We start from the raw sequence: 21,865 nt of genomic DNA, 5'->3' as shown, positions 1-21,865 counted from the left end.
AGCCTCCATCTTCCTGCTCTTTGGGAAGGAGCAGAGGAGAGAAGGGAGGTCTGACAGGTCTTTTCCCAGAGACTGAGCGTTAACTCCAGCACCCTTTTCACAGTGTCCCCTGGAGCTGTGCATAACCGGAAGGACAAAGCTAAGAAGGGACTTATTTCTTTTTCCAAGACTTTGTGTTAGATGGTTCTGGTCAGGCTTGGCAAGCCCTGGCCAGATGTAGCCCACCTCAATATCTTCCCTTTCCTGTGCTCTGAGCACAGTGGACCAAGACTCGTGACCTTGCTACCCTCTCACTGCAGTTGTCCCAGGGCAGAAGCCCCACAAAGAGCCTCCCCATGGAGGACATCTGCTCCTCAGTAACTTGTTCTCCTTGCCTGACCAGCTGGCCTGCAACATAACCAGGGCCCATGTTCAACAACCTTAGTCATCATACCCGCCCTCAGCATTTATGGAAGCGTTGGGCCTCGTAAAGCTCAAAGACTGCGACATAATAAATAGGTCCAGTTAGCTTGGCTTGGGCAGCAGCTTCGGCCCAACCCAGAAGCACAGGCTGCCAAAGGGAGAGGGCTGGGGAGGGGAGGCTAATTGTTGAGGACAATGGCTGTCATGACTGCTTTAGGCTGTGTAGGTGCCTTCTTGCAAATGTGCCCCCATGCCCTGCAGGCTTAGGGTGTAGTTCCTGCAGACCCCAGGCTTGGGGGAATGTGGGGAAAAATAAGTTTCAGTGGGCAATGATCCATGCTCTGCATAAGATTCCCCATCCATAGATGGGGGTCTTTTTCAGGTCCCCTTTGATGATTAACGAATAGAATGCAATCTTTAGCTCTTGTTGATATTTACTTAGGAACAAGAATGATACCATTTTCGGAAAATTGTCTTTTAATAGGGGCTAGAGGACCGACCATTTCTGGTCTCAGGGGGTGGCTTTCTGACAGGGTGACATTTGAGCTGAGTCTTTAGAAAGGAGGACTTCAAGACAGGTTTTTTTTGGGGGGGGGGGTCGGTAGGACTAGGGTTTGAACGCAGGGCTTCACACTTGCAATGCAGGTCCTCTGCCGCTTGAGCCGCATCTCCAGTACAGAGGACTTCAGTAGGTTGAAATGAGGGCTTGGGTATATCCAGTTGGGAGGTACAGACTGTGCCTGGTAAATACTGGTCTTATTTCTATCATTTACTGACTTTGTGACCTTCGGCAGAGATTGAGATGAACCTCAATTTGCTAGAAAAAGGAGTATCTGATGACACGGCAAGAGTACGCAGTTAGGGTCCTCTCTGCAGCACCTTGGAACCCTGGGCTGAGAACCCACCCAGTCCCCGCCCCTCGCCCAGTCCCCGCCCCTCGCCCAGTCCCCGCCCCTCTTCCGCAGAGCCTTTCCAATCCCTCCCATGCCCCGCCCCCTCATCAGACCTCGCCCACCTCTAGACCACGCCCACCCCTTCCTGGATACATAAATTCGGCCCGCCCTGCCAGGACCAGAGATCCAAGTACAGCGGATTCCTAGCTGTAGCTTGTCGGTGCGCTGCGCACTCCCCATTGGCTGAGAGCGGCAGCGGGGAGGCGGGCCTGGGCCCGCTATTGGCTCTCGGAGCGGGTGACGCGAAGGCCCGAGCTGCGGGCGGGCGAGCGAGGACAGTCATGGAGGCCTCGGCTGTGCTGACCCGGGAGGCTGCGCGACGGCAGCAGGGACCGGCGACCCCCCAGACAGGAATGCAGCAGGGGTCAGAGCGGCTTCCCGGGCGGCGGCGGCGGCGGCGGCCAGAACGGAGGTGAGGACCTCTAAACTGCTGCCGAGGGGTCAGGCGGAGGGTCTGCGGGTCCTGGGCCGAGCTGGACCCAGCGGACGGGCTGAGGGTGGCGGATTCGGCGCGGTGCCTGTGCTGCCCCTCGGCGCCCAGCGCAGGACACCATTGGCCACCTTCTCCACGCCTTGTCCAGTGTGGGATTCCACCCGTCCTGCCATCCCTACCAGGCTGCCTGGCCCCAGACAGCAAACCAACAGCGCCCTGTCCCTGTCCCTTGACAAGGCCCCTCCACACCCCAGAAGTGGGGGTGCAAACCCGAGCGACCAGGGCACTGCGGGGAGAGGGTCTCGTTCCAGAACGCTGGCGTCATGGCCATGATACCTACCTACCTCCTGTTGCAATTGCTCAACAGGCCCCAGCAGGTGGGAGAGGGTGGCTTTCTGAAGGGGTGACATTTGAACTGAGCCTTTAAGGGAGAGGAGGACTTCAGCAGGTGGAAATGGGGTGGTGGTATCCATTTGGGAGGAACAGAATGGATTAAGGCGCAGGGAAAGAAAAAGATGGACGTCAGGTTTTGTTCCCTTTGGGGGCATTTACCTACCTGATAAACCCCTGGTCAGTAGGCTACTGGGGCAAGTTAGGAGCATTCTTCCCTTTGCTTTCAAACCCCAAACAGTGAGACTGATGGGCAATTCAGACTGGATGATGGTGGGAACCAAGGAAGGCCTGGTGGGAAAGATATTTTTGGCTAGAAAGAATGCCCCTTCTAGAGGGAGGGAAATAACAGGGAGACTGGTGTAGGCAGGATTGTTTTGAAAGTTAAGAGGATAAAAAAAAAAAAAAAATCAGCCAGCGAGGGGGATTGGTTTGTGAGTGTGAAGCCCTGAGTTCAAACTGCAGTCCTTCCAAAAAAAGAAAAAGAAAGAAAAAAAGGACACTTTTAATTTAGAGTTATTCAGTGTTTTCCAACTTAATGTACGGTGGTGAGTGTGCAGTGGAATACACTTGGGGGATTGTGGGCTGGAGGAAATAGCTTGGCCCCTGCTCTCTCAGGACCTTAAACTTTGCTGGTGCTTACGTAGTCCCTGCTCCCTGGCCAGAGCAAAACCTGTGTACCTGAGAAGTATCTGTCTTTGGTGTGTGACTTGGCTATTTTGGTGGAGAAGGTGTTTATTTTTAGGAGTGGTCATTAACACCTATGTCCAAGCAGAATTTGGGCTCTGGTTACTAACACAGGTGACTTGAAAGATCAAGTGCTTTTCTGGTTCAATACATGCTGCTGGAGTTTATGTTAAATAATAATATAAGCCATGTGTAAGTGATGCCTAGCCATTTGATTCCAAGTGTCATTTACCCTTTTATTTTAAAACTCACTTTGCGTAGAATTAAAGAGGACCAAGAAGAGGAAGCAGTCTTTCGAGAAGTAGTCAGTTTCCACTCCGATCCTTTGCCAGGTGAGAACACTCAGGCTCCAAGATAATGTCTCCCGCTTTGCTCTGGAGCTTCTGATCAGGATGGCTCCCCACCCTCTCAAGTTCACTCATTGTCAAAGCAGTTCCACAGATCCCGTAACGTCCTTTATTCCACACTGCTTCCCTCCTTGGACCAGCTAGATATTATGACAAGGATACCAGCAAGCCTATCAGCTTTTACTTGTCTTCACTGGAGGAACTCCTGGCCTGGACGCCCCTCATGGAGGATGGCTTTAATGTGGCCCTGGAGCCCTTGGAGTGTCGCCAGCCCCCGCTGAGCAGCCCTAGAGCAAGGACCCTGCTCTGCCATGACATGGCAGGCGGGTACCTGGAAGACAGGTGAGGATGCCCTGACGCGTGGACCTCACTGCCGGCTATCCTGTGGCAGAATGGGAGAGGTAGAAAGAGTTCTGGATGGGTATCAGGAGATCAGTTCTGGACCAGGCTTTGCCACCCCAAGGAGAGAAACTCAGGCCTACTTAAGGTTTATCTGCAAGGAACAAGGATTGCTTTGGGTGATGCACTGTCTCCTTCAGCTGCTTTGCCTTGAAATCTTGTATGGGTAGGGGAGGGCACAAGCAGGAAGCCCCCTCGGCTTCTGGGCCCATAGCCTGCTTTTTTCACTGGATTTGTCTGAGTATCTCTTCCCCTGTGTGCTGTCCTAGACCAAGTTTCTTTTTTTTTTTTTTTTAAGAGGGGATTAATTTTTAATGAAGATTCAGAGAACTTCACAGTGGAGATGACATTTGGAGGACATTGTGGGCACAGGGCAGAGTAGCATAAGACCATACAAAGAACATATTGGTTTCCTGGGGCTACGGTAACAAATCACCCCCAGCTGCGTGGCCTAACACAATTATTCTCTCATATTCCAGGAGGCCAGGAGTAGACCAAGTTTCTTGACTCTTTCTGGTGCACAGTGTGGTTCTTTTCCCCTTCTATCCCTGGCTACACATGTTTCATCTAAAGAGATTTTAAATGTTCAGGAAACAGTCTTGGATGTGGCAGTGGATGGAGAGGTCGAAGCCAGTCATCAAGGTTCAGGCAGATGGATGGTGGGACCTTGGGTGCAGCCTAGCCTTCAAGGCAGGGACATTGCCCTGGGGCATCACTGACCTCCCTGCACAGGGTGGATGCCAGAGACATGGGGCGGTTTCTCTTTCCTTTTCTTCTACTCAGGAAGCTAAAAATGCTCAGTCTGTGCAAGATCCTGTGGCTGACATCTAATGCCTGGGAGAAAGCACTTCCCTTCTGTCTGCTGTGGACAGGAGAACCCAGCTTGTTCTGCTTCTCACTCCACCTGCACAGCCCCTTACTCAGCAGTCTATGTCCAGAGAACAGAACTGAAGAGAAACCTTACTCAGGGCTCCTCTTGTCCCCTTGTCACAGCTCCTCAGGTCGCTGTGTCCTTATTTTGTCTCCTGGGACCCAGCTTTGTTCTGTGTTTTCAACCAGGTTTATTCAGGGCTCGGAGGTGCAGAATTCATACTCCTTCTACCACTGGCAGTACATTGACATCTTTGTGTACTTCAGCCATCACACGGTCACCATCCCCCCAGTGGGCTGGACCAATGCTGCCCACAGACATGGGGTCTGCATACTGGGTAAGAGCCAGGCTATCAGCACACCTGCTGGCGAGGACCAGATAGTAACTATTTCCAGTAATGTGGGACACTGGTCACTGTGGTAATGACTAGTGACCAGTGACTAATCAAAGTAGCTGTGGGGCCAGTGATGTGGCTCAGTGAAAGAAAGCCTGCTTAGCATGCATGGCCAGAGGGCTGGTTTACTTACCCCCTGGGTCAGAACAGCTTTTGGCCTAAATCCAAATCATTTCTGAGCCTCTGTAGCCACGCTGCAGAACCCACCCGAGTGTCCCAAGTCACTAGGTAGCTGAGGAGGGCAACTGGCCAGTGGGACTGATCCTGGGGTCTAAGAAACTCACTGGAAACTTGGTCGGAGGTGAGTCACTCCTGTGCTGACTTTGTCTCCTGTCTTGCAGGGACTTTCATAACAGAGTGGAACAATGGTGGGAGGCTCTGTGAAGCCTTCCTGGCTGGGGACGAGCGCTCCTACCAGGCAGTGGCTGATCAGCTGGTCCGGATCGCTCAGTTTTTTGGTTTTGACGGCTGGCTGATCAACATCGAGAACTCTCTGAGTGTGAGCACGGCCTGTGTCACCCATCTCTGTGCTTGGCCTACCTTGCCCATCCGCAGGCCCTGCTTACAATAGCACGGGCCACTTCTCACTCCCAGGCAGGGTCAGCTCTGCCGTCTTCACAATAGGACAAATCTCCCTAGCTGTTTCCCATTGCTTGACTGTACTGTCCTCTCCTGCTCCCTCAGTGCAGTCACATCTTTCCTCCTCCCCATCTCTGCTTCAGATAGGACATGGCTTCCTTTCCATGGTCACTCCCCCTGTCCAGTGCATTTTATCTTTTCTAGGCCATGTCCTTTCTGTCCAACAAGAGAGGAAAACCATTGGCTGACTGGCCCGTTTTGGTGGCTGAGGGGTTGAGGGGCTATTGGGACTGGCTTTTTTGGTGGGTGTTTGCTCTTATGTCCTTCTGTGTCTGTTCTGTTCAGTGCTGATTATTTCTCATGACAAATATACCTGCCTCCCTGAGTTTCTGATCTTTTCTCTCTCTCAGCTGGCTGCTGTGGGGAACACACCTCCTTTCCTTCGATACCTGACCACTCAGCTCCATCAGCAGGTCCCAGGGGGCCTGGTGCTGTGGTATGACAGCGTGGTGCAGAGTGGGCAGCTCAAATGGCAGGATGAACTCAATGAACAGAATCGGTGAGCCTGCAGGGTGGCCAGGAGGGAAGAGGGCACTGGTCCTATCTCATGGGGCATCCTGCTTTGAGTAGAAAGGGAGAAGGCCAGGGCTTCTCTACTCTCCTGATCATCAGCACCTGTTTAGCTGGTATGGCGCCAAGGGCTGCAGGTAACAACCTGTGGGCTGGTCCAGTCTTTGCAAGCACATTCCAGTCTCAGGCAGCTCCAGTCCATGAGCAGTGAGTAACCATGAGCACTGGGAAGGCTGACTGGGGATGGACACCCTGTCCCACTGGATCTGGGCCTCAGGAGGTCTCTGCTACCTCTCAGGATCTTCTTCGACTCCTGTGATGGCTTCTTCACCAACTATAACTGGCGGGAGGAGCACCTGCAGCGGATGCTGGGGCAGGCAGGGGAGCGCCTGGCCGATGTGTATGTGGGTGTGGACGTGTTTGCTCGGGGGAACGTGGTCGGAGGCCAATTTGACACAGACAAGGTGGGTAGTGGCCTTTATGCCAGAAGGCCAGTGGCCTGCATGCCCTTCGCGGTCTCCTTTCCTTTCATAGACCTTCCATTCTCATCTGTGCCTCAAGGAAAAGAAAGTTAGCAGCTATTCTCAGAGGGGGAGACTGAGGCACTGAGGCACATAGTGACCTGCCCCAGGACTATGTGGATGTTTTAGGGGATCCTGTTCCCCTTGCTTCTCTATCTCCTGCTAGCCCTGACTTCCATTCTGGGCTGCATGCTTTGAGGAGCCTTGAGCTGATCTCTCACACTGCCCAGGAGATGAGGCTGCAGTGTTTCTCACAGCAGCTTGGTGTCAAGGACTGAGGTGAAGCACCTCAGTTTGGACCTGTTCTTCATGACCAGTGAGATTTTTGGCCAGTTGCCCCAGCAGTGAGGAAGGAGGGTGCCAGCCATGCACCTGCATGGGAGGACTGACTGACTGTCAGTCCTGGCCTTTCCCGGGCTGTGGGGTGCTCTCAGTCAATAAGTGACTAACTTCTCTGTCTTTGCCCTCTGTGATTCTAATGATATATTGAGAGGTGGATGAGAGAAGGAAGGGGAGGTAAGACAGCCCGAGTAGGTGACCACCTTCCTGCCCTGCCTCTGGGACTGGCCCCCAGGATGCAACCCTGGCAAGCTTTTCTCCAGCTACCTGTCTGGCACACTCTTCTGACCAGCTTGTAGATGGAGGCCTGAAGTTCAGGAGCCCCAAGCAGTCAGAGGGAGCTCCTACCACCCTGAGATACTGTCTCTGTGAGCTGGCACCCAGGAGGCTTGTCTGGGCTCTGGCCCAGGTAGTGCTGGGTAGGAGCACCTTCCTGACTTCTGTCTCCCTAGTCGCTGGAGCTGATCCGGAAGCATGGCTTTTCTGCTGCTCTCTTTGCCCCCGGCTGGGTGTATGAATGTCTGGAGAAGAGTGACTTCTTCCAGAACCAGGACAAGTGAGATCTGCTGTCCTAGGGCTTCACATGGGCTGGTGGGAGGGAGGGCTACTGCTGGGTAGTAGCTCAGGTCTTGCTCTGCAGTGACCCTCTTTATCCTAGGGTGGTGGTGATAGTGTTTATAGGAAAATGAGGGCCTTTGCATGTGAAGAAACTGGCCACTTTGGCTGCTTCCTGGGAGGTATCACGGAGCCCAGTCGGGCAGGAGGGAGCAAAGAGTGGGGAGCCTGAGTGATCACTTCCTGCAGACATGCATCTCTGGCCTGTTGGTGGCTGGGGAGATACAGTTGTCCTGGAAGGTCTGTCTTGGAGGGTGTGGGGGACCTTGAGTTACAAACATAGGTCTGAGGGATGCTGAAGGTACCTTCACTCGGGCTGAGCTGGTGCCTCCCCTGTCTGGCAGATTCTGGAGCCTGCTTGAACGCTACCTACCCACACACAGCATCTGCTCCCTGCCCTTTGTTACCTCCTTCTGCCTGGGTATGGGTACACGAAGAGTCTGCTATGGCAAGGTTTGTAGGTTGCTGTCCTGAGTAGATGGGGTGGGGAATGTACCCTCCCTCTGTGTCTGTCCTCTGGCCTCTGCTGGGATAGTTGGAAGGGAAGGAACTACAGGGCATGAGCAGGAGTGACAGTGGCCTTGCCTCTCCATACCTCTCTGTGTGCCTCGTAAAGGAGGGCTTACCCCTCAGTGTTTCTCGTTCTGCCCCTTCCTTCAGGAGCAGGTGGTGGGGCCCTGGTACCATCCAAGTGCTCAGGAGATGCAGCCCTTCTTTGGTGAACATAAGCTGGCTGAGGATGGCCGGGGCTGGGTGAAGACGCACTGCTGCCTCGCTGACTCCTGGCATGGGGGCAGCTCCCTGCTCCTTCGGGGGGTGATTCCGCCCGAGGTTGGCAATGTGGCCGTGAGGTGGGTGAGTGATAGGGCAAGGTGTGTGGGGCTCCAGCTTCTCCTGTCCTTTGTGTCCATCACTAAACTGGGCAGAGGGGCAGCAGAGGCTAGAATGAGGTCAGAGAATAGAACTCCGATTGCTTTTTATAAAATCATGGTTGAAGTGCAGTACGGAACCACCTCAGTTCTTCCTAAGTGTCCACACAGCAGTGTCAGCTGTGCAGTGTGGTGCACGAGTTCTCTAGGGCTTTCTCGTCCAACAGTCAAAAACGTCCTACTGAGCTGGGCCCCTATCAGGAGGCAGAAATCAGGAGGATTGTGGTTCAAAGCTAGCCTGGGCAAATAGTTCCACAAGACCCTGTCTTGAAAAAAACCCATCACAAAAAAGGGCTGGTGGAGTGGCTCAAGGTGTCAGCCCTGAGTTCAAGTTCCAGTACCACAAAAAAAAAAAAAAAAGTGTTCCAGTGAGCTGCATCCCCACTCCCCAGTCCAAGAAGCCTGCCTTTCTGCATATGTGCAGCTGTTTTCAGTGGCTCATGTGAGTGGGAACATGCAGTATTTCAGAACCTGGGCTCTTCAGCCCACAGAAGACACTGGCCATTGGCAGTACTGTCCCCTTGCAGTGAAGGGCCAAGGTGAGGGCTTTTGTTGCCCAGCCATGTTCCTGGCAGGAGGAGTTGGAGGAAGCTATTTGGAGAGAGCTTGGCAGACCTCCTCCTCAGCTTCCCACGGGATTTTTCTCCTGCAGGTTGTTTTCCCTGCAGGTCCCAGTGCCGCCCAAGATTTTCCTGTCCCTGGTGTATAAGTTTGAAGGGACTACAAATGTCAGGGTGGCTTTGGAGCTCACAACAGAGGATGCCAGCAGTTGTCACATTGGCAGCATCTCCGTGTTGAATGGTGAGGAGCTGGGGGCCTCCTGGTTCTTTGTGCCGGAAGAGCTCCCAAAGAGAAGGCTAGATGCCATGGCAGTGGGAAGGAGTGCAGCTCCTGCCTTTGCTGAAGTCGGGGCAGGTTGTGCTCAAGGCCTGGGCAGGGAGGACCTACTTCTCAGCCAGCCTTGGGGGTATGGTAGATGTAGGCCTCCTATTGGCTATGGTATTGAAGGAGCAGGTAAACTGAATGTGGAGATGGCAAGGTGAGAGGCCAGAATGAGTGGCTAGTCCCACACGTACATCCCATTTGTGCCCCTGGAAGCCCTTCCTGGTGGTGACTGAGCATCCGTACCACCTGGAGTCTGACTAGGACCCCTGGGCTCCCTACCCGGTGCATGTCCTGCTGCCTCTTCTATCTTCCTTTGGGTTCTCCTTTCTGAAGCCCATGTCTCCTCCAGCAGAAACTGGCTCCAGACACAGCCCTCGACCACTCCGGGTGCCTCCTTCCAAACTGGCCAGATGGGCAGGCCGTTGTGGCCAGCAGCTCAGTGGGGGCTGGATCCAGCGGTGAGTCCCTCTACTTCCTGCCAATCACCAGGAGTGGATGGCCACATGGGGGTGGGGGAGGGTGTACTTAAGGAGTCAGAGACCCCTGTGGAGAATTCCCAGGATTAGAGGGATGGACAGACCCTGGTCTGACCTTCCAGGTTTTGAGCAGTTCTGAGACGCAGGCCCAGGACACTCCCTGTGAGCATTCAAGGTTATTGCAGGGACCTGCCTTAGGCCTGGGGTCCCTACCACTTGGAGTGCACTCTGGACCTCTCTCACTCCTGCTGTGGCCTGGGGCCTATATACAACTGGCCTGTGACCAGCCTGTGTTCCTTTCCCAGCTGCTATGAGACAAATCTTCATGGTTGCCTCCTGCAGGACCTCTTTGTGAACTTCTCTCGGCCACCGGGAAGCCAGGTGGAGGAGAGCTTCATCTGTCGCCTTGGCGAGATCCAGGTGTGTGTCCAGGAGTTGCTCAGGCTCAGTGTCCACCTCATCGTGTTAGGGTGGAGAGCTGGCCTGGGGCTGCTCCTTTCCTGTCTTGTGGAGGTACTGGGGAGTGGAGGTGTGGTGTTGGGTCCCCTCTCATCCTCCCTAGGTATCTGGCTGGCTGAGCTTCCTCTCTCCTTCCAGGTAGTAGATGCCAACAGCCTCTTGGCCCCCCTGCCCCATGTGCAGAATGTCACCATCTCGCAGGTCTGCTGGCTGCCGCCCACCTCTGGTTCTGAGGGTCTCCCAGCTCAGCTTGGGCTCAGCTGTACTCTGCACTGGTCCTACCTCCTGCGCCATGTCCGGGGCTTCCGCATCCACAGCTGGCAGACGACAGGCAGCTCTCCCATCAGAGAGCCCCCTGGGCTAGAGAAGCCCACGTTCCTGGGCCTGGCTTTTGTCAACCAGTACCGAGTGGTGAACTTGGTGGTGGAGGCCACTAGGCCTGGCCAGGATGGCCGAGTGGAGTTCCTGGTGGAGCCCGTCCCCAAGGAAGGATTCTTGGTGCCTCAGGCTGAGTGGGGCAGGGCGGCCCTCATTTACTCCGCCCCTCAGTGAACAGACCCCAGAGCACAGCATTTCCTCACCTTAAGACTGAGGTTTCCTCCTCCCTGGCTGCCCAGGGCTGTGTGGGGACCTCACTGAGGAAGGCTAGGTCCATAGGAGGCCGGGTTCCAGGCTGTGACATTTTGTTGGGGGCATTTGTCACAGGAAGTCAGCTTGCTGAGTGCAGTTCTGAAGTGAATGGATGGGCCTTCTGGTTGCCTGTAATCCTCTCCACAGTATGCCGTTCCCAAGAGAAAAGGAACGGATTTGGGAAGGTTTCTCTAGAAAATTTCATAAAGGATATTTTACGGAAGACTGAAAGATGCTTGTGCTAAGAATGGTCTGCCTTTTATCCCTGCAGACTGAACAATTAGAAAGACTTAAGTTGTGGTAGGAAGGCTCCCAGGTGGCCCAGGAGGATCTCCCAGAACCTCTGAGATGCAGTAGTCCTCAGAATGGGGGTGAAAACAAGAGGTGCCCAGAATAGCAGGGGCCAGAGCTACGGGGTCACTGGCAGTATTGCCCCAGATGTGCAAGGTGTCTCCACCACGGTCCAGATACCTGCTGTCCCCAAGAGTCCCACCCCCCCCCCCCCCCCCCCCCGCCTCCACCACGTCTCCTCCTAGCTGCAGGCTCATAGCAATGCCTGTGTGGAGTGAAGTGCTGCTGGGGAGCCCTCCCTGCCCCTCCCCTGACTCCTTCCCTCCACCCCATGGCTTCTGCAGCCACATTGAAGCCCCACTGACTTCCTGGATTGTGTGGGGGACTCCTGTGTGTCTCCCAGCTCTCCCAGTTTCCCTGAGGGTCTGTGGTGAGTGTGGACAGGCTCAGAAGCTCTTGGAGGTGGCTTACCCCAGGCTACAGAGGCCTAGCCTCCTGTTCTCTCTCTGCTCCCAGATGTGGTGCTGAGGGCTCTGTGACCCCATCTGGAGGTCATGCCTAGGGGTCAGATCTGTGAACTTTATATTGTAGTAATGGGGAAGGCCGCCTGGGGGCAGGGCGGCTGGGCCATGTCCGTGTTCTCTGAGAGGTATAGGGGTGGATGGGTCAGGTTTTCCTCAGAGGCCTAAGTGCCCAGCCTGGAGGGCACATGGTCTCTCCAGTGGCTGGGCATGGCTCCTCCCCACTTGCCCTTCTTTCCCAGAAAGGAACTCTGTTTGTCTCTTTAGCAGGATGCAGCAGGCCAGGACATGTCCCAACCCCTGGGACATGGGGTTGGGAATACTCTTTCAACAGAAGTCTCTGCACTTGGCTCTCACGTTGGAATGAGGGCCTAGGGCACGGGGCAGGGCCCTGACTGTGCTGATCACTTCTTTACAGGTCCCGGCCCTGACTTCCTCTGCAACCTGAGAATGGTCTGTAGGCTGGTCTGTGGTGGGGAGGAGCAACCGGGGCTGCCGCAGCGGGAACCATCACCCTGCTCTCTGAAAGCTTTGGTTTTTCTGCCAAAACCTGCCCTGGAGCTCCCAGTCTCTGCCAGTTTGAACTATGGGGACCTGGCCTCTCACTCCATGTCCCCAGAGGAGCGAGGGAGTGGGTGGCAGGGCAGGGCAGACCCACACTAGTGCCTTGCATCCCTGCAGCGTTAAAATGCCAGTTCCTCCAAACACTTTATGCAGAGGGGGGAAAATTTACAGTGGCGATTATTTTCTCACAGTCTGGTGAGCAAGCAATTAGAAGTAAGGGGGCCTAACAGAGCCTGGGGTGTGGCAGAACTGCACAATCCTGCTCCCCAAGAGCATGGTCCCCAATCCCAACTGTACAGGCTCCTATGCAGAAAAATTAATCAGCTGGCATTTAAGCCTGTGTTCCTCCAGTGGGCGTGATCACCCTGAAATAAATTACCCAATGTGTTGAAAAATGAGAGCGAAAGTCTTGGTGGGATGTGGCTTGCTGCCCCAGCCTCAGCTCACAGCTCTTTAGCACTTGCTTTGCATTCTGCCACTTCTGCTTTCCTCTGGGCTCTGTACTTACCCACCTCCAGCCACCCTCCTGGGAGGGAGCTCGGAATCCGGACCTGGGGACATACATTTACCAGGAAGTAATGAAGTTCCTCCAGGCCCCATGTCCATGCTGGGAAGCCCAGTCCTGCCCCAGTGCCAGCCACAAACGCCTCTGCAGCAGCCCCTGCTGCCTACCCCAGTTCTGTGCCCCTCTTGCATTCCGTTGATTGCCACAGCTGTGGGGTTGCCCAGCCTGCCCCTACTGCCCCCTGGGATGTGCTCTGCCCCAGCGAGGTCATGCTGTGTCCAATACTGTGACTGGCCCAGAAGAGACACTGCCCCAGAATCTGAGTGCAGGCCGGGGATGGGTCCTGCCTATCCAACCTGTCTTGGGGTGGGGGTGCAGAGGGCCAGGCTGGAGAAGGAGATTGGGACTTTAAACTCCTGACCAGAGGGTCATCCGCCGGCCACCTAGTGGAGATAAGCTGCCTGTCCCAGGCCTAGCCCCCCACCCCCACCCTCTGCCTGGAGCTGCCAAATTAAAAAAGAGCTGTCCTGGTTTGAAGAAAGAAATCTTTATTAATCTTAATACTGTTGATTTGAATGGTCACACCTTGGAAGCATACAGAATGGTAAGAAAGGAAGCCTGGGGCTCGGCTGCAGTCCTGGGGCAGGGGCCGGGGCGAGGGGTCCGAGCTGCTGCAGGAAAAGGGTCCGAAACAGCAGAAGGCGAGGGGCTCTGTACAGAGGACAGAGCCAGAGGCAGGCGCAGGGCTATGTACAACAGGAATAGAAAAGGAGGGTTCCATTTCAATAGCTTCGGTAGCTGATGCTGAATATAAAGTGAGGTGTATTTTTTATTTTGAAGTTTCATGACACTGGCGCCATGTCGGGAGCCCGTATTTCTGTAATTTTTTTGCTGCTTCCCTTACTCCAGCCATCCCTGCCTCGCCAGGGGGCTCCTCCCTGCCACCTGCTTCCTCCATTGGGTGGGCCGTTGCTTCCCTTGTGACTCCCGCCACTTCCACACCTGCCCAGGGAGCAGGGAGTGGCTGTAGCTCAGCTGGTGGCATTGGTAGGGCCAGCCTAGGCCTCCCCACCCGGTCCCTCACTCTTCCTGTGCTCATCCAGACCCATAGCACCGCGACTCCCACTCTCCAGGAGCAGCCCAGGGCTGGTCCATCCATGCTTCCCAGAAGGACTGAGCCCTGCAGGGGAGCAGTGGCTGGGTTCCAGCAGGCTGCCTGAGGTTGGCCTTCAAGTCCCACAGGCTCACAGGGCCTCCTTCAGGAAGGGAGAGAGATGGCCACTAAGTACAAGTCCTCTGTGAGGAACTACCTGTCATGCTCACAGCAGGAGGAGTGGGTCCTGCTTGGCTGGGCTTCCTCCACTCTTTGCAGCTGGGAGCCCTGTCTTGTAGAGGGAGCAGGGCGCTGGGCGCCCTGGAGTTCTGAAGCTATGTCAGCCCTTTGCATTGGAGTAGGACCCCAGGGCTGCTGGTTGGATGGCCGAGGGCCCGGGCGGCACACGTGATAGGACCACATTGGGGTCCCCAGGATGATAAGCCCTCTGGCCCCGCCCCACCCCGTGGGGTCCAGGGTACAGCAGGCAACAGAACAGTTCCTGCTGGCTTTCTCCCTGCTCAGCTGGGCCTGCTGACCCTGAGTCTCACTGCTTTGGGAGCGGGGGCGGGAAAGGAAGACTGGACAGAAAACGGATCCCCCGCTGGCCACACAGAGGCCCCTTCCCCTCCATCTCTCCCATTGTGCCAGTCGGGGAGGGGCGCATCCCCACAGCGCTGCTGGCCCGGCAGGGCCGCTCTCCATGCGCCCGCTGCGGGACGGCTCCCTCGGTGCGGGTGTGCGCCAGACGCGGACTTGGACTTGGTAGGATGCCTCTTGGTTTGGTTGTTTTTGTTTTGTTGTTGTTGCTTGGATCTTAACATCTTTTTTTTTTGTTTGTTTTGTTTTTTGTTTTGTGATTTTTTTTTTGTTTTTTTTTGTTTTGTTTTGTTTTTGCCCTTCATGGTCCGAGAAGGAAACGGTGGAAGGTTTCACTACAATAGAAACAGAAAGGCAGGATTTGCAGTTTCTCAGGTACAGCTGCAGGCACAGGGGACTATGTGACCCCCCTGGCCCCAGCCTGACCTGGAGTTCCAGCACCCCTAAACCCGCTCCAGGCTTCCGGGGCCCCACCCTCTACTGCAAGCTGCAGAGCCATCTTCCAGGCTGAGTGGGAGTTACAGGTGTGTGTAGTGGGAAGACCAGGACAGGGCTTGGGAGCCAGCTCAGGCTGTGAGGACAGACCTGGGTGAGAAGGCCGAGAGGGAGGAAAGGGAGCAGGGTGCCATCCACAGAGAGGCCCCCTGGGACCCATACTCCTGGTGGCCTAGCAGCCCTGGCACCTGTAAAGCAGGGCTGCTTTTCTCCAGAAGGTGCAGACTTGTGTGCCTTGGGGCCAGTGCCTGGCACACCTAGCACATTCAGAGGGCTATCTCCCCTGACCTCAGGGTCCCAGCTCTCATAACCCCCCCACCCCGCTGGGTCTCTAAGCAGTGGGGCTGGGCAGGATCCCCACAGGCCAGAGAGCCTGCATATCACACCCCTAAGTGAGGCTGCAGTGGCCCCTGGAGGCCCACTCACTTCCCTTCTGGAATGGACCCTGATGAAAAGCCGCCTGGGGGCAGGGCACTTCTTTCCACATTTGCATTTCTCAGAATACCACTAAGGAGTCCCCAGCCTGCTGTGGCAGTTGGCACACTGAGCAGGGTGCTTGTGCCTACTGGAGCGGGAAATGTCATCAGTAAAATTTAACTAGCAGTATTAGCGTCAGCTGACTGGGGTCTGGGAGGATGGGGGACCCCACTCCTCTGATTCTTGGTGAAGGTTGGACAAGAGCTCAGCCAGTCCGTCGTGGAGCCCCTTGCTCCCTGCTTCAATCACTGAACCCTGGGGCAGGTGGGACCTGCAGGGGACTGACTGGGGATGCCTTGGGGGAAGCTCCACCAGGTGCTTCCAGAGCTCTGTGGGCCTGTGCTGCCACAAGATGTGTGGCTGTGGTCCTGCAGGTCCTGCGAGTCCCTGGGGAGGGCCACCTGTCCTCCCGGCCTGGCCCCCACCGTGTGCATACCGTACCTGAAATGGCTTGGGCACAACACCAACAAAGTCAAGATAGGAAACCAAAGTTCAGACATACAGGAAAAACCAGGGTCAAAGACACACACACCATCATGGCTGGGGTGGGGAGACCAGCTGGCTGGAGGTAAAAAAAAAAAAATCTATGGATTTTAGAGTCGCAGAGGGTCAGCGGTGCGTGTCGCTGACCGGGAGGGGTGCACTGTCCTCCTGGTGGCTGTGCCTGGTGTTTGGGCTGTAGGGTTTGGTTTGGAATAGGCAGTAGTGTGAATGCTGCTAGGGGTGGGTCTCTTGCTAGTAGGGGGTGAAGCGGCTGTACCCTCCTCGGCAGAGGCTAGCCTGCAACATCAAAGATGAAAAACAGCCAATCAGTACCGACTTTTGGTAGAGGGGGGGAAAAAGCAAAAAGAAAAAAAAAATAAGGAAAAACAAAAAGAGAAATAGTTAAATCCCGTTTTCTTTCCCCCAACAGTTTTCTTTGGGAAGAATGGGCCTTGGGTTGTCCTGGCAATGGGGGCAGGGCCCTAACTCCTCTGTGGTAGAGGTCTCAGGCCAGGAGGGGTGCTTGGGAGCCATCAGCCAACAGCGCTCCTGGCTCACAAACTGAACCACTTCTCTGGAGCCCAGCTGGCCGCTCACGGGCTCACCATGTACTCAGGTGGAGGAGGTCCCAGTGTGAGACCCATCTCCTCATTCTGCATAGCTGCTGGGGATGCTTGTGGCAGGGTTTCCTGGGCTGGGGCTCAAGAGCCTGGGGCCACTGAAACCCCTCCTGAGGGGCACAACTGCTGGGCACACTCCCAGGGGCTTTGTTTCTGGGGGCCACCATGAACTTCAGGGTTACTGGTGGCCTCCTGGGCTCGGCTCTGTGTCCTGCCTGGAAAGACTTATCTTGGGTGCTTCTCCTTTTGTGCACCCCTGGACTACCTTCAGGCAGACAGGCTCATGGAGCCCCCCAATCCACCCACCAGATTTGCCAGAAAAGGGAAGAAAATGGAAAATGCAAGAGAAGAAAAGTTGGGGAAAAAACAGAAAATCTCAAAAATACAAAATGAAAACATGAGCAGGAACCCTGTGCAAACTAAAGAAAGTGTTTAGCTGGCCACTGCGATGTGGCTGCACTGCACAGGGAGCCCAGGCCTTCGAGCCCCAGTATTGGGGCCTTGTTCTGAGGGCCACGGCACCCCTCCCAAGCCACAGCCTCCTCCCTGTGGCTGTCACAGTCCCTATAGGCTGCTCTGAACTTCTGAGGCTTGTTAAAAGTCAAAAAAAAAAAAAAAAAGGCAAAGCAAAGATTGGGAGGGTGAATCGAGACCAGGGGAGGTGGTAAAAAAAAAAAATCCACGTGACCTTGGAAACTCCTTCCTCCTTACTGCCCCCAAAATGTTTTCATCTTTGATGCTGGATGCCAAGCTAGCTAAAAACAGACATTAACACCCTGAGGGTGGGGGCAGGCACAAGAAGGGGGTGTGCACTGGACACAGATCTGGGGTACAGAGGGGCTGGGCTGTATGTGTCGACAGCTGGCCATACACACACACACACACAGACACGCCGGCTCCCAGGCTCCGGCAGCAGAGGTGTCCCCACCCGCCCCCAACCCAGCCACCACCCTCTCCACCCTGAAGCAGCAGGATGAGGCTGCTGGGGAGGAGGTGCTATTTTCCCAGGGTGTGGGAGGGGGACTGGGGCCCCAGAGGAGTTCAGGAGGAGGGGGAACCCTTGGTTCCCTTCCCACATGAGAAATGCCGGGTGGAGGGGGTGCTCAGCTGGAATGCAGCACAGTGGGGAACTGGGCTGCACCTGCAGAAACTGTGGAGCTGCTGAACCTCTGTGGGGAAAGGGAGGGCTATTGGCTGGTTTCTTTGCCTTTCCCAGTGGTGCGAATAGAGGGGCCTTGCCAGGACTTTGGTTATGGGACTCAGGAAAATGGGTCCCGCTAGGATGCTTCCCACAGGACTAGATGTTGGCAGCCGGCTGACCTGCCTCCCTTCAAGTCAATTAAGGTCCTCCACTTAATTCAAGTCTGGCCACTGTCCTTCCACGCCTCCAGGAAGAGACACTGGCCTCTCTCCTAAGGAACCTGTTCCACCCTCCCTGGCCCCAGCAATGCACCCTCCTCATCGTTATGGTGCCGAGGGCCGGGTGAACCCGGCCTCCTTACCATGGTTCCGATGCTGTAGGTCGCCGCGGGGCCGATGGTGTGATGGTAGGGGTCGGCAGCCGCATAGACTCTGCCATAACTAGGGGAAGAACAAGGGAGGGAGAGGGGCAGGGGAGGGGCCTGTGAGAGAGGCAATAACGCTCCACCTCCTCCCACACCAAGACTGCAATCTACATCTTCCCTTGTAGGCCCAGCTGCAAGGCCCCTCCCTCTCTCGCCAGGTTCTCCTTGCTGGAAGACTGTCCTTCCTTCCTGTTGGGAAGTTTCTGGGACCCAAGATGTCATCCTTTGAGCATATCCAGTATGTGCCAAGCCTGACTAGGGACAGCACGTCTAACTCTGCTGCACAGAGGAAAGAGGGGTCCTCACTGGGCAACTTGGGAAGGACAACAGACTCCAGTCCCAGAAAGAGAAGGGCTAAGGACCATTAAGGGGTTTAACAAGGGGAGGGGCGGAATGTCACCAACAAGGTGGCACTGTGTCCCCAGATGATCCTTCTATTTGTACAGTGACATATCAGCTTCTTAGAGGACAGGGCTGGGCTGTGGGGCCTTGCAGGTCACACACACCTGGGGGCTGGAGCAAGAGGCTGCAAGGAGGGTGTCAGGTGGCTCCAGGCCACAGTGGGCATGTGGACAGGAGAGACAGCGGCCCTAGATGACGCGCTACTGCGTGGCCGACACAGGAGCTCAGCAGCCACCCTATGGGGAATGTGTGAGGACCTGCTCCTAAAATAAAGACGGCTATTATGCCTCCCTCTGGGTGGTCATGGCTGAGCAGACGGAGGGCTGCTCTCTGATGGCACACACTGCCCACCATGGTATCATCCCATCCCGCAGGAGGGAGATGGTCTTCCCTTCTCAGCTATGGGGCTTCAGTCTTGGAAGAGCTGATAAGGACCAGAGCCGTTTCCAGGGGCCAAGCTGAGGCTCCGAACGACCCTTCTCACATGGGGCATCCAGAGCTGGGAGTGTCAGACCTCAGGGTGGGAATCAAGAGATGCTATCTGCTACCTGAGAACTGCGGATTCCCACTGCCTCCTCAGCTGTGTAAGCAAAGAAGTGTCCAAAGCTGGGCTCACTGACTTGAACCATACCTGGACCTGTTCTCCTGTGCCGGGACCCACAGGCTCTGAGTGGTAGACAAGGCTTCCTATCTGGGCATAGCCCTCTGGGGAACCCCAGACTTCTCCCCACCTCTGCCCCCAGAACGGCTCGAGACCCCCCAGCCTCACCTGTCACTGTAGGCTGCTGCTGCTGCTGCTGCTGGCTGAGCATATCTGTAGGCTGCATAGCCTCCCTGCAAAACAGGTGGGAAGGAGGGACGGCAGAGGGACTTAGGGAGGTTCACCCAAGGAAAGGCCAAGCCCGGGAAACTCGGGCAGACACAGACCCTCTGGGTTAGGCCCTGCAGGGGACCTTTCAACTTCTGCCTTGGGTATGGTAAAGCTTAGGTGGTACCTGGCCTGGACACCTGGCTTCTGGTCTGATGGAGGTCTGAGGACTGTCAAGTGGTATAGTTCAAGAACAGGTCACCCTTTCACTTCATTCATCCTTCTATTCTCACACCCGATTGTGTATTCAGCACACACTACTGGGTACCAATGACACCTCTGGCTGCCTGCTGGCCTTTAGCACACAACAGGTGCCCACAGGCCACTAACAGGCCAGCGAGTTCTGAGTTGGATGCCCACAGGCATGTGGGATCCTTGGGTGACTTAGGATGCTGTCCTGGACACCAGGAAGGGTCACCGCAAAGGGCCCAGTAAGGCATTGAGATGTTGTAGCCTCAGATGTGGGAGTGGTTGAATTAGAGCAGACTGCCTGGGACTAAGGTACAGTTGGGTACATTTGGTGGGTACATTTGGTCAACTAAGGCTCTGGGCCACAGGAAGTAGTATGACCCAGAAGGGAGAAAGAAGCCACAGGAGCTCATCTGGAGGGTGCAGGCCTGAGAGCACAGGCATCCTGGGCCCTGCCTCTGTGCCTCTCAGGGCCTCCACACTGCACAGGGGTCCCCTGGGGGTTCACTCACTGACTCACCCTCGTGCAGGTAGGGATGTGGGAGAGCTGCCCAGTACCCCATCATACAACAGATGCCCTTCAGATTACAGGAATGCTGGGAGACGCATTAGCAACTACCTTGGGGAGCACAAACCACCCAGACTGGGCTGTGCTGGGGTCCCCAGGGGTGCCACGCTCTGTGTGGACTATTGCCCTGGTTCCCTGGGTCCCAAGGGTGGGAGGGGGAGACACTGGTTTCTCACAGAGACAAACAGAAGCCTGACTCCCCTCCCCTCCCCAGGACTACACTTACATAAATCTCAGCACCATAAAATCCATCCTGATACACGACCCTGGAAGCAAACGGACAAGAGAGTGGTGGGAACGCTGGAGAGGTGGGGTAGGCCGGCTCCGGTGTCTGCTGAGGGAGGGGGCACGGTGCCAGCCCCGCCCACGGGACTGGCATTTTAACAAGCGTTTGCTCCAGTGCCCTGTTTGGTATAACAATAGAGTAACACCTTGCTGGTCAGCTCCTTTCTCCCAAAACCCAGAGTGCCCGTTGGTCCAACTTGCTTGCCCTTCCCCTTCCTCCCCTAGGCAGCTGCCCCGCTTCAGCGGTGGGCAGCACTGGATCCCTGGGGAAAAGGACCAGAGAGGGCTTTGAGAAGCTCCTGCTGGACCCTAAGGTCGACAATGCCCCAGTGCCGGTGCCAAATATCCCCCAAATGCCAGTGCAGTGACCCTTGGCGGTGTTCCCTCGTGGTGGGATGAAGTGGGCGGCTGCAGGGCTGAGTTCTGGGGTTCCCGCCCAGCACCCCCGTTTCTGGAACGGCTGCTTAGGGATGCCCCCCCATCCCTCGCCACGCCCCCTGGGCCTCTCTCCACCCTCCCCTGCCAGGTACTCACGCTCCGTAAGTCGGGATGGGAGGTGGGGGCGGCGCAGCTCGAAACGTATTATACACGGCCCGGCCCCGGCCCCGTAGGTGCGCGCCCCGGTAGGCAACGGCTGTGCCGGTGGTGGGGTAGGGGAAACCGGTCACTGCAATAAAGAGGAGGGAGGAGGGTGGGCAAGGGCAGGAGAGGGAGGCCACTCCACCTGGATCCGTACTTGTGGCCCTGACCCGGTGCGGCATCCCACTAGGAGCGGGATCCCACCAACCACCTGGACAGGCCCACGTGACCCCACCCCAGCTCATTTCCCACTGCGAGCGGCCCCGCCCACGTGGCCCCTCCGGCTCCCTTGCACCCCACGGGAGTGGTTTCCGACAGGGACCTGGCCAACCCCACCTGGCCCTGCTCCTGCCTTTACCTGCATAGAATTCAGGCCCGTAGACTGCACCGACCACCGGGTTTAGCTTCCAGCCTAGAACAGAAACAGTCCCATCACTGGCTTCCCAAGTCTTTTCCCACATCAGCTGATGCCTGGGATCCCCCCAGAGGCCGCGCCCATCCGGGTGCTACAACCCTGCCCTGGCGACTGGAAGAGCAGGGCTGCTCCACTCCTGGCCCATCTGCCTGGGTTCTTCATGGATTCTTCCCATATTGGGCCCTCCCCAGCCTGCCCCTTGGCAGTCTGCTCCCAAGACACCTGAAACTTGGGGTAAAAGGGAAAGTGGAACACGGTCTGTAAACGTCTGGGGATGAGGGATTGTTTTGGGGGGGCCTCTCCCCACTTCCTGACTGAAAGGTCTCCTTCCTGCTCCAAGCTCCCTGAGGTTCCCTTTCCCCAGCCGAGTCCTGCTCTGTCCTGTCATCCTCCCTATCCACTGTGGCGCTGTAGGGCTGGGGTTGGGGAGGAAAAGCCATGGGATCGGGGAGGGGAATGATGAGTT

The 21,865-nt window shown here is 55.9% G+C and overlaps 2 protein-coding genes across 13 annotated transcripts in view; one reads left to right on the top strand and one right to left on the bottom strand.

Annotated features, from left to right (window-relative positions):
- The first annotated feature begins 1,480 nt into the window (after positions 1-1,480).
- Engase (endo-beta-N-acetylglucosaminidase) lies at positions 1,481-11,110 on the top strand. 4 transcript variants are annotated; one of them, XR_012438406.1, is made up of 14 exons: positions 1,481-1,767; positions 3,127-3,197; positions 3,353-3,554; positions 4,671-4,819; positions 5,218-5,375; positions 5,866-6,014; positions 6,324-6,489; positions 7,338-7,441; positions 7,845-7,953; positions 8,161-8,351; positions 9,082-9,230; positions 9,667-9,772; positions 10,133-10,210; positions 10,388-10,524. XR_012438406.1 is itself a non-coding variant. In XM_020158095.2 (14 exons), exons 1-14 carry the CDS (start codon positions 1,637-1,639, stop codon positions 10,799-10,801), a joined length of 2,214 nt encoding a protein of 737 aa, XP_020013684.2. In that variant the 5' UTR covers positions 1,481-1,636; the 3' UTR covers positions 10,802-11,110. The 4 variants fall into 4 exon arrangements, 3 of the variants coding, with proteins under 3 accessions (XP_020013684.2, XP_020013683.2, XP_020013685.2); XM_020158095.2 differs by having other exon boundaries at positions 10,096-10,210; positions 10,388-11,110; XM_020158094.2 differs by having other exon boundaries at positions 9,664-9,772; positions 10,096-10,210; positions 10,388-11,110.
- Positions 11,111-14,495: 3,385 nt separating this feature from the next.
- Rbfox3 (RNA binding fox-1 homolog 3) overlaps positions 14,496-21,865 on the bottom strand; it is a 418,266-nt gene continuing 410,896 nt past the window's right edge. For 6 of the 9 annotated variants that reach the window (XM_074044974.1, XM_074044972.1, XM_074044976.1 and 3 more), the window contains 6 exons: positions 21,343-21,396; positions 20,940-21,072; positions 20,347-20,524; positions 19,265-19,329; positions 18,031-18,109; positions 14,796-16,205 (listed from right to left, as the gene is read on the bottom strand). In XM_074044974.1, the coding sequence (XP_073901075.1) occupies positions 16,161-16,205; positions 18,031-18,109; positions 19,265-19,329; positions 20,347-20,524; positions 20,940-21,072; positions 21,343-21,396 (554 nt within the window). In that variant the 3' untranslated portion in view covers positions 14,796-16,160. The other 3 variants (XM_074044971.1, XM_074044970.1, XM_074044969.1) reach the window with 2 other exon arrangements.

This window comes from Castor canadensis, chromosome 11, assembly GCF_047511655.1.
Source record: "Castor canadensis chromosome 11, mCasCan1.hap1v2, whole genome shotgun sequence".
Lineage (NCBI taxonomy): Eukaryota > Metazoa > Chordata > Mammalia > Rodentia > Castoridae > Castor > Castor canadensis.
This window is presented reverse-complemented; position numbering and strand designations above follow the sequence as displayed.

What these genes read in the sequence shown, in the direction of transcription:
- Engase (XM_020158094.2), top strand. Translation starts at nt 1,637, where the DNA reads ATGGAGGCCTCGGCTGTGCTGACCCGGGAGGCTGCGCGACGGCAGCAG. An exon ending in ACATCGAGAACTCTCTGAGT is followed by an intron (nt 5,376 to 5,865) that starts GTGAGCACGGCC and finishes TCTCTCTCTCAG; the next exon opens with CTGGCTGCTGTGGGGAACAC. An exon ending in AGTGGGGGCTGGATCCAGCG is followed by an intron (nt 9,773 to 10,095) that starts GTGAGTCCCTCT and finishes TTCCTTTCCCAG; the next exon opens with CTGCTATGAGACAAATCTTC.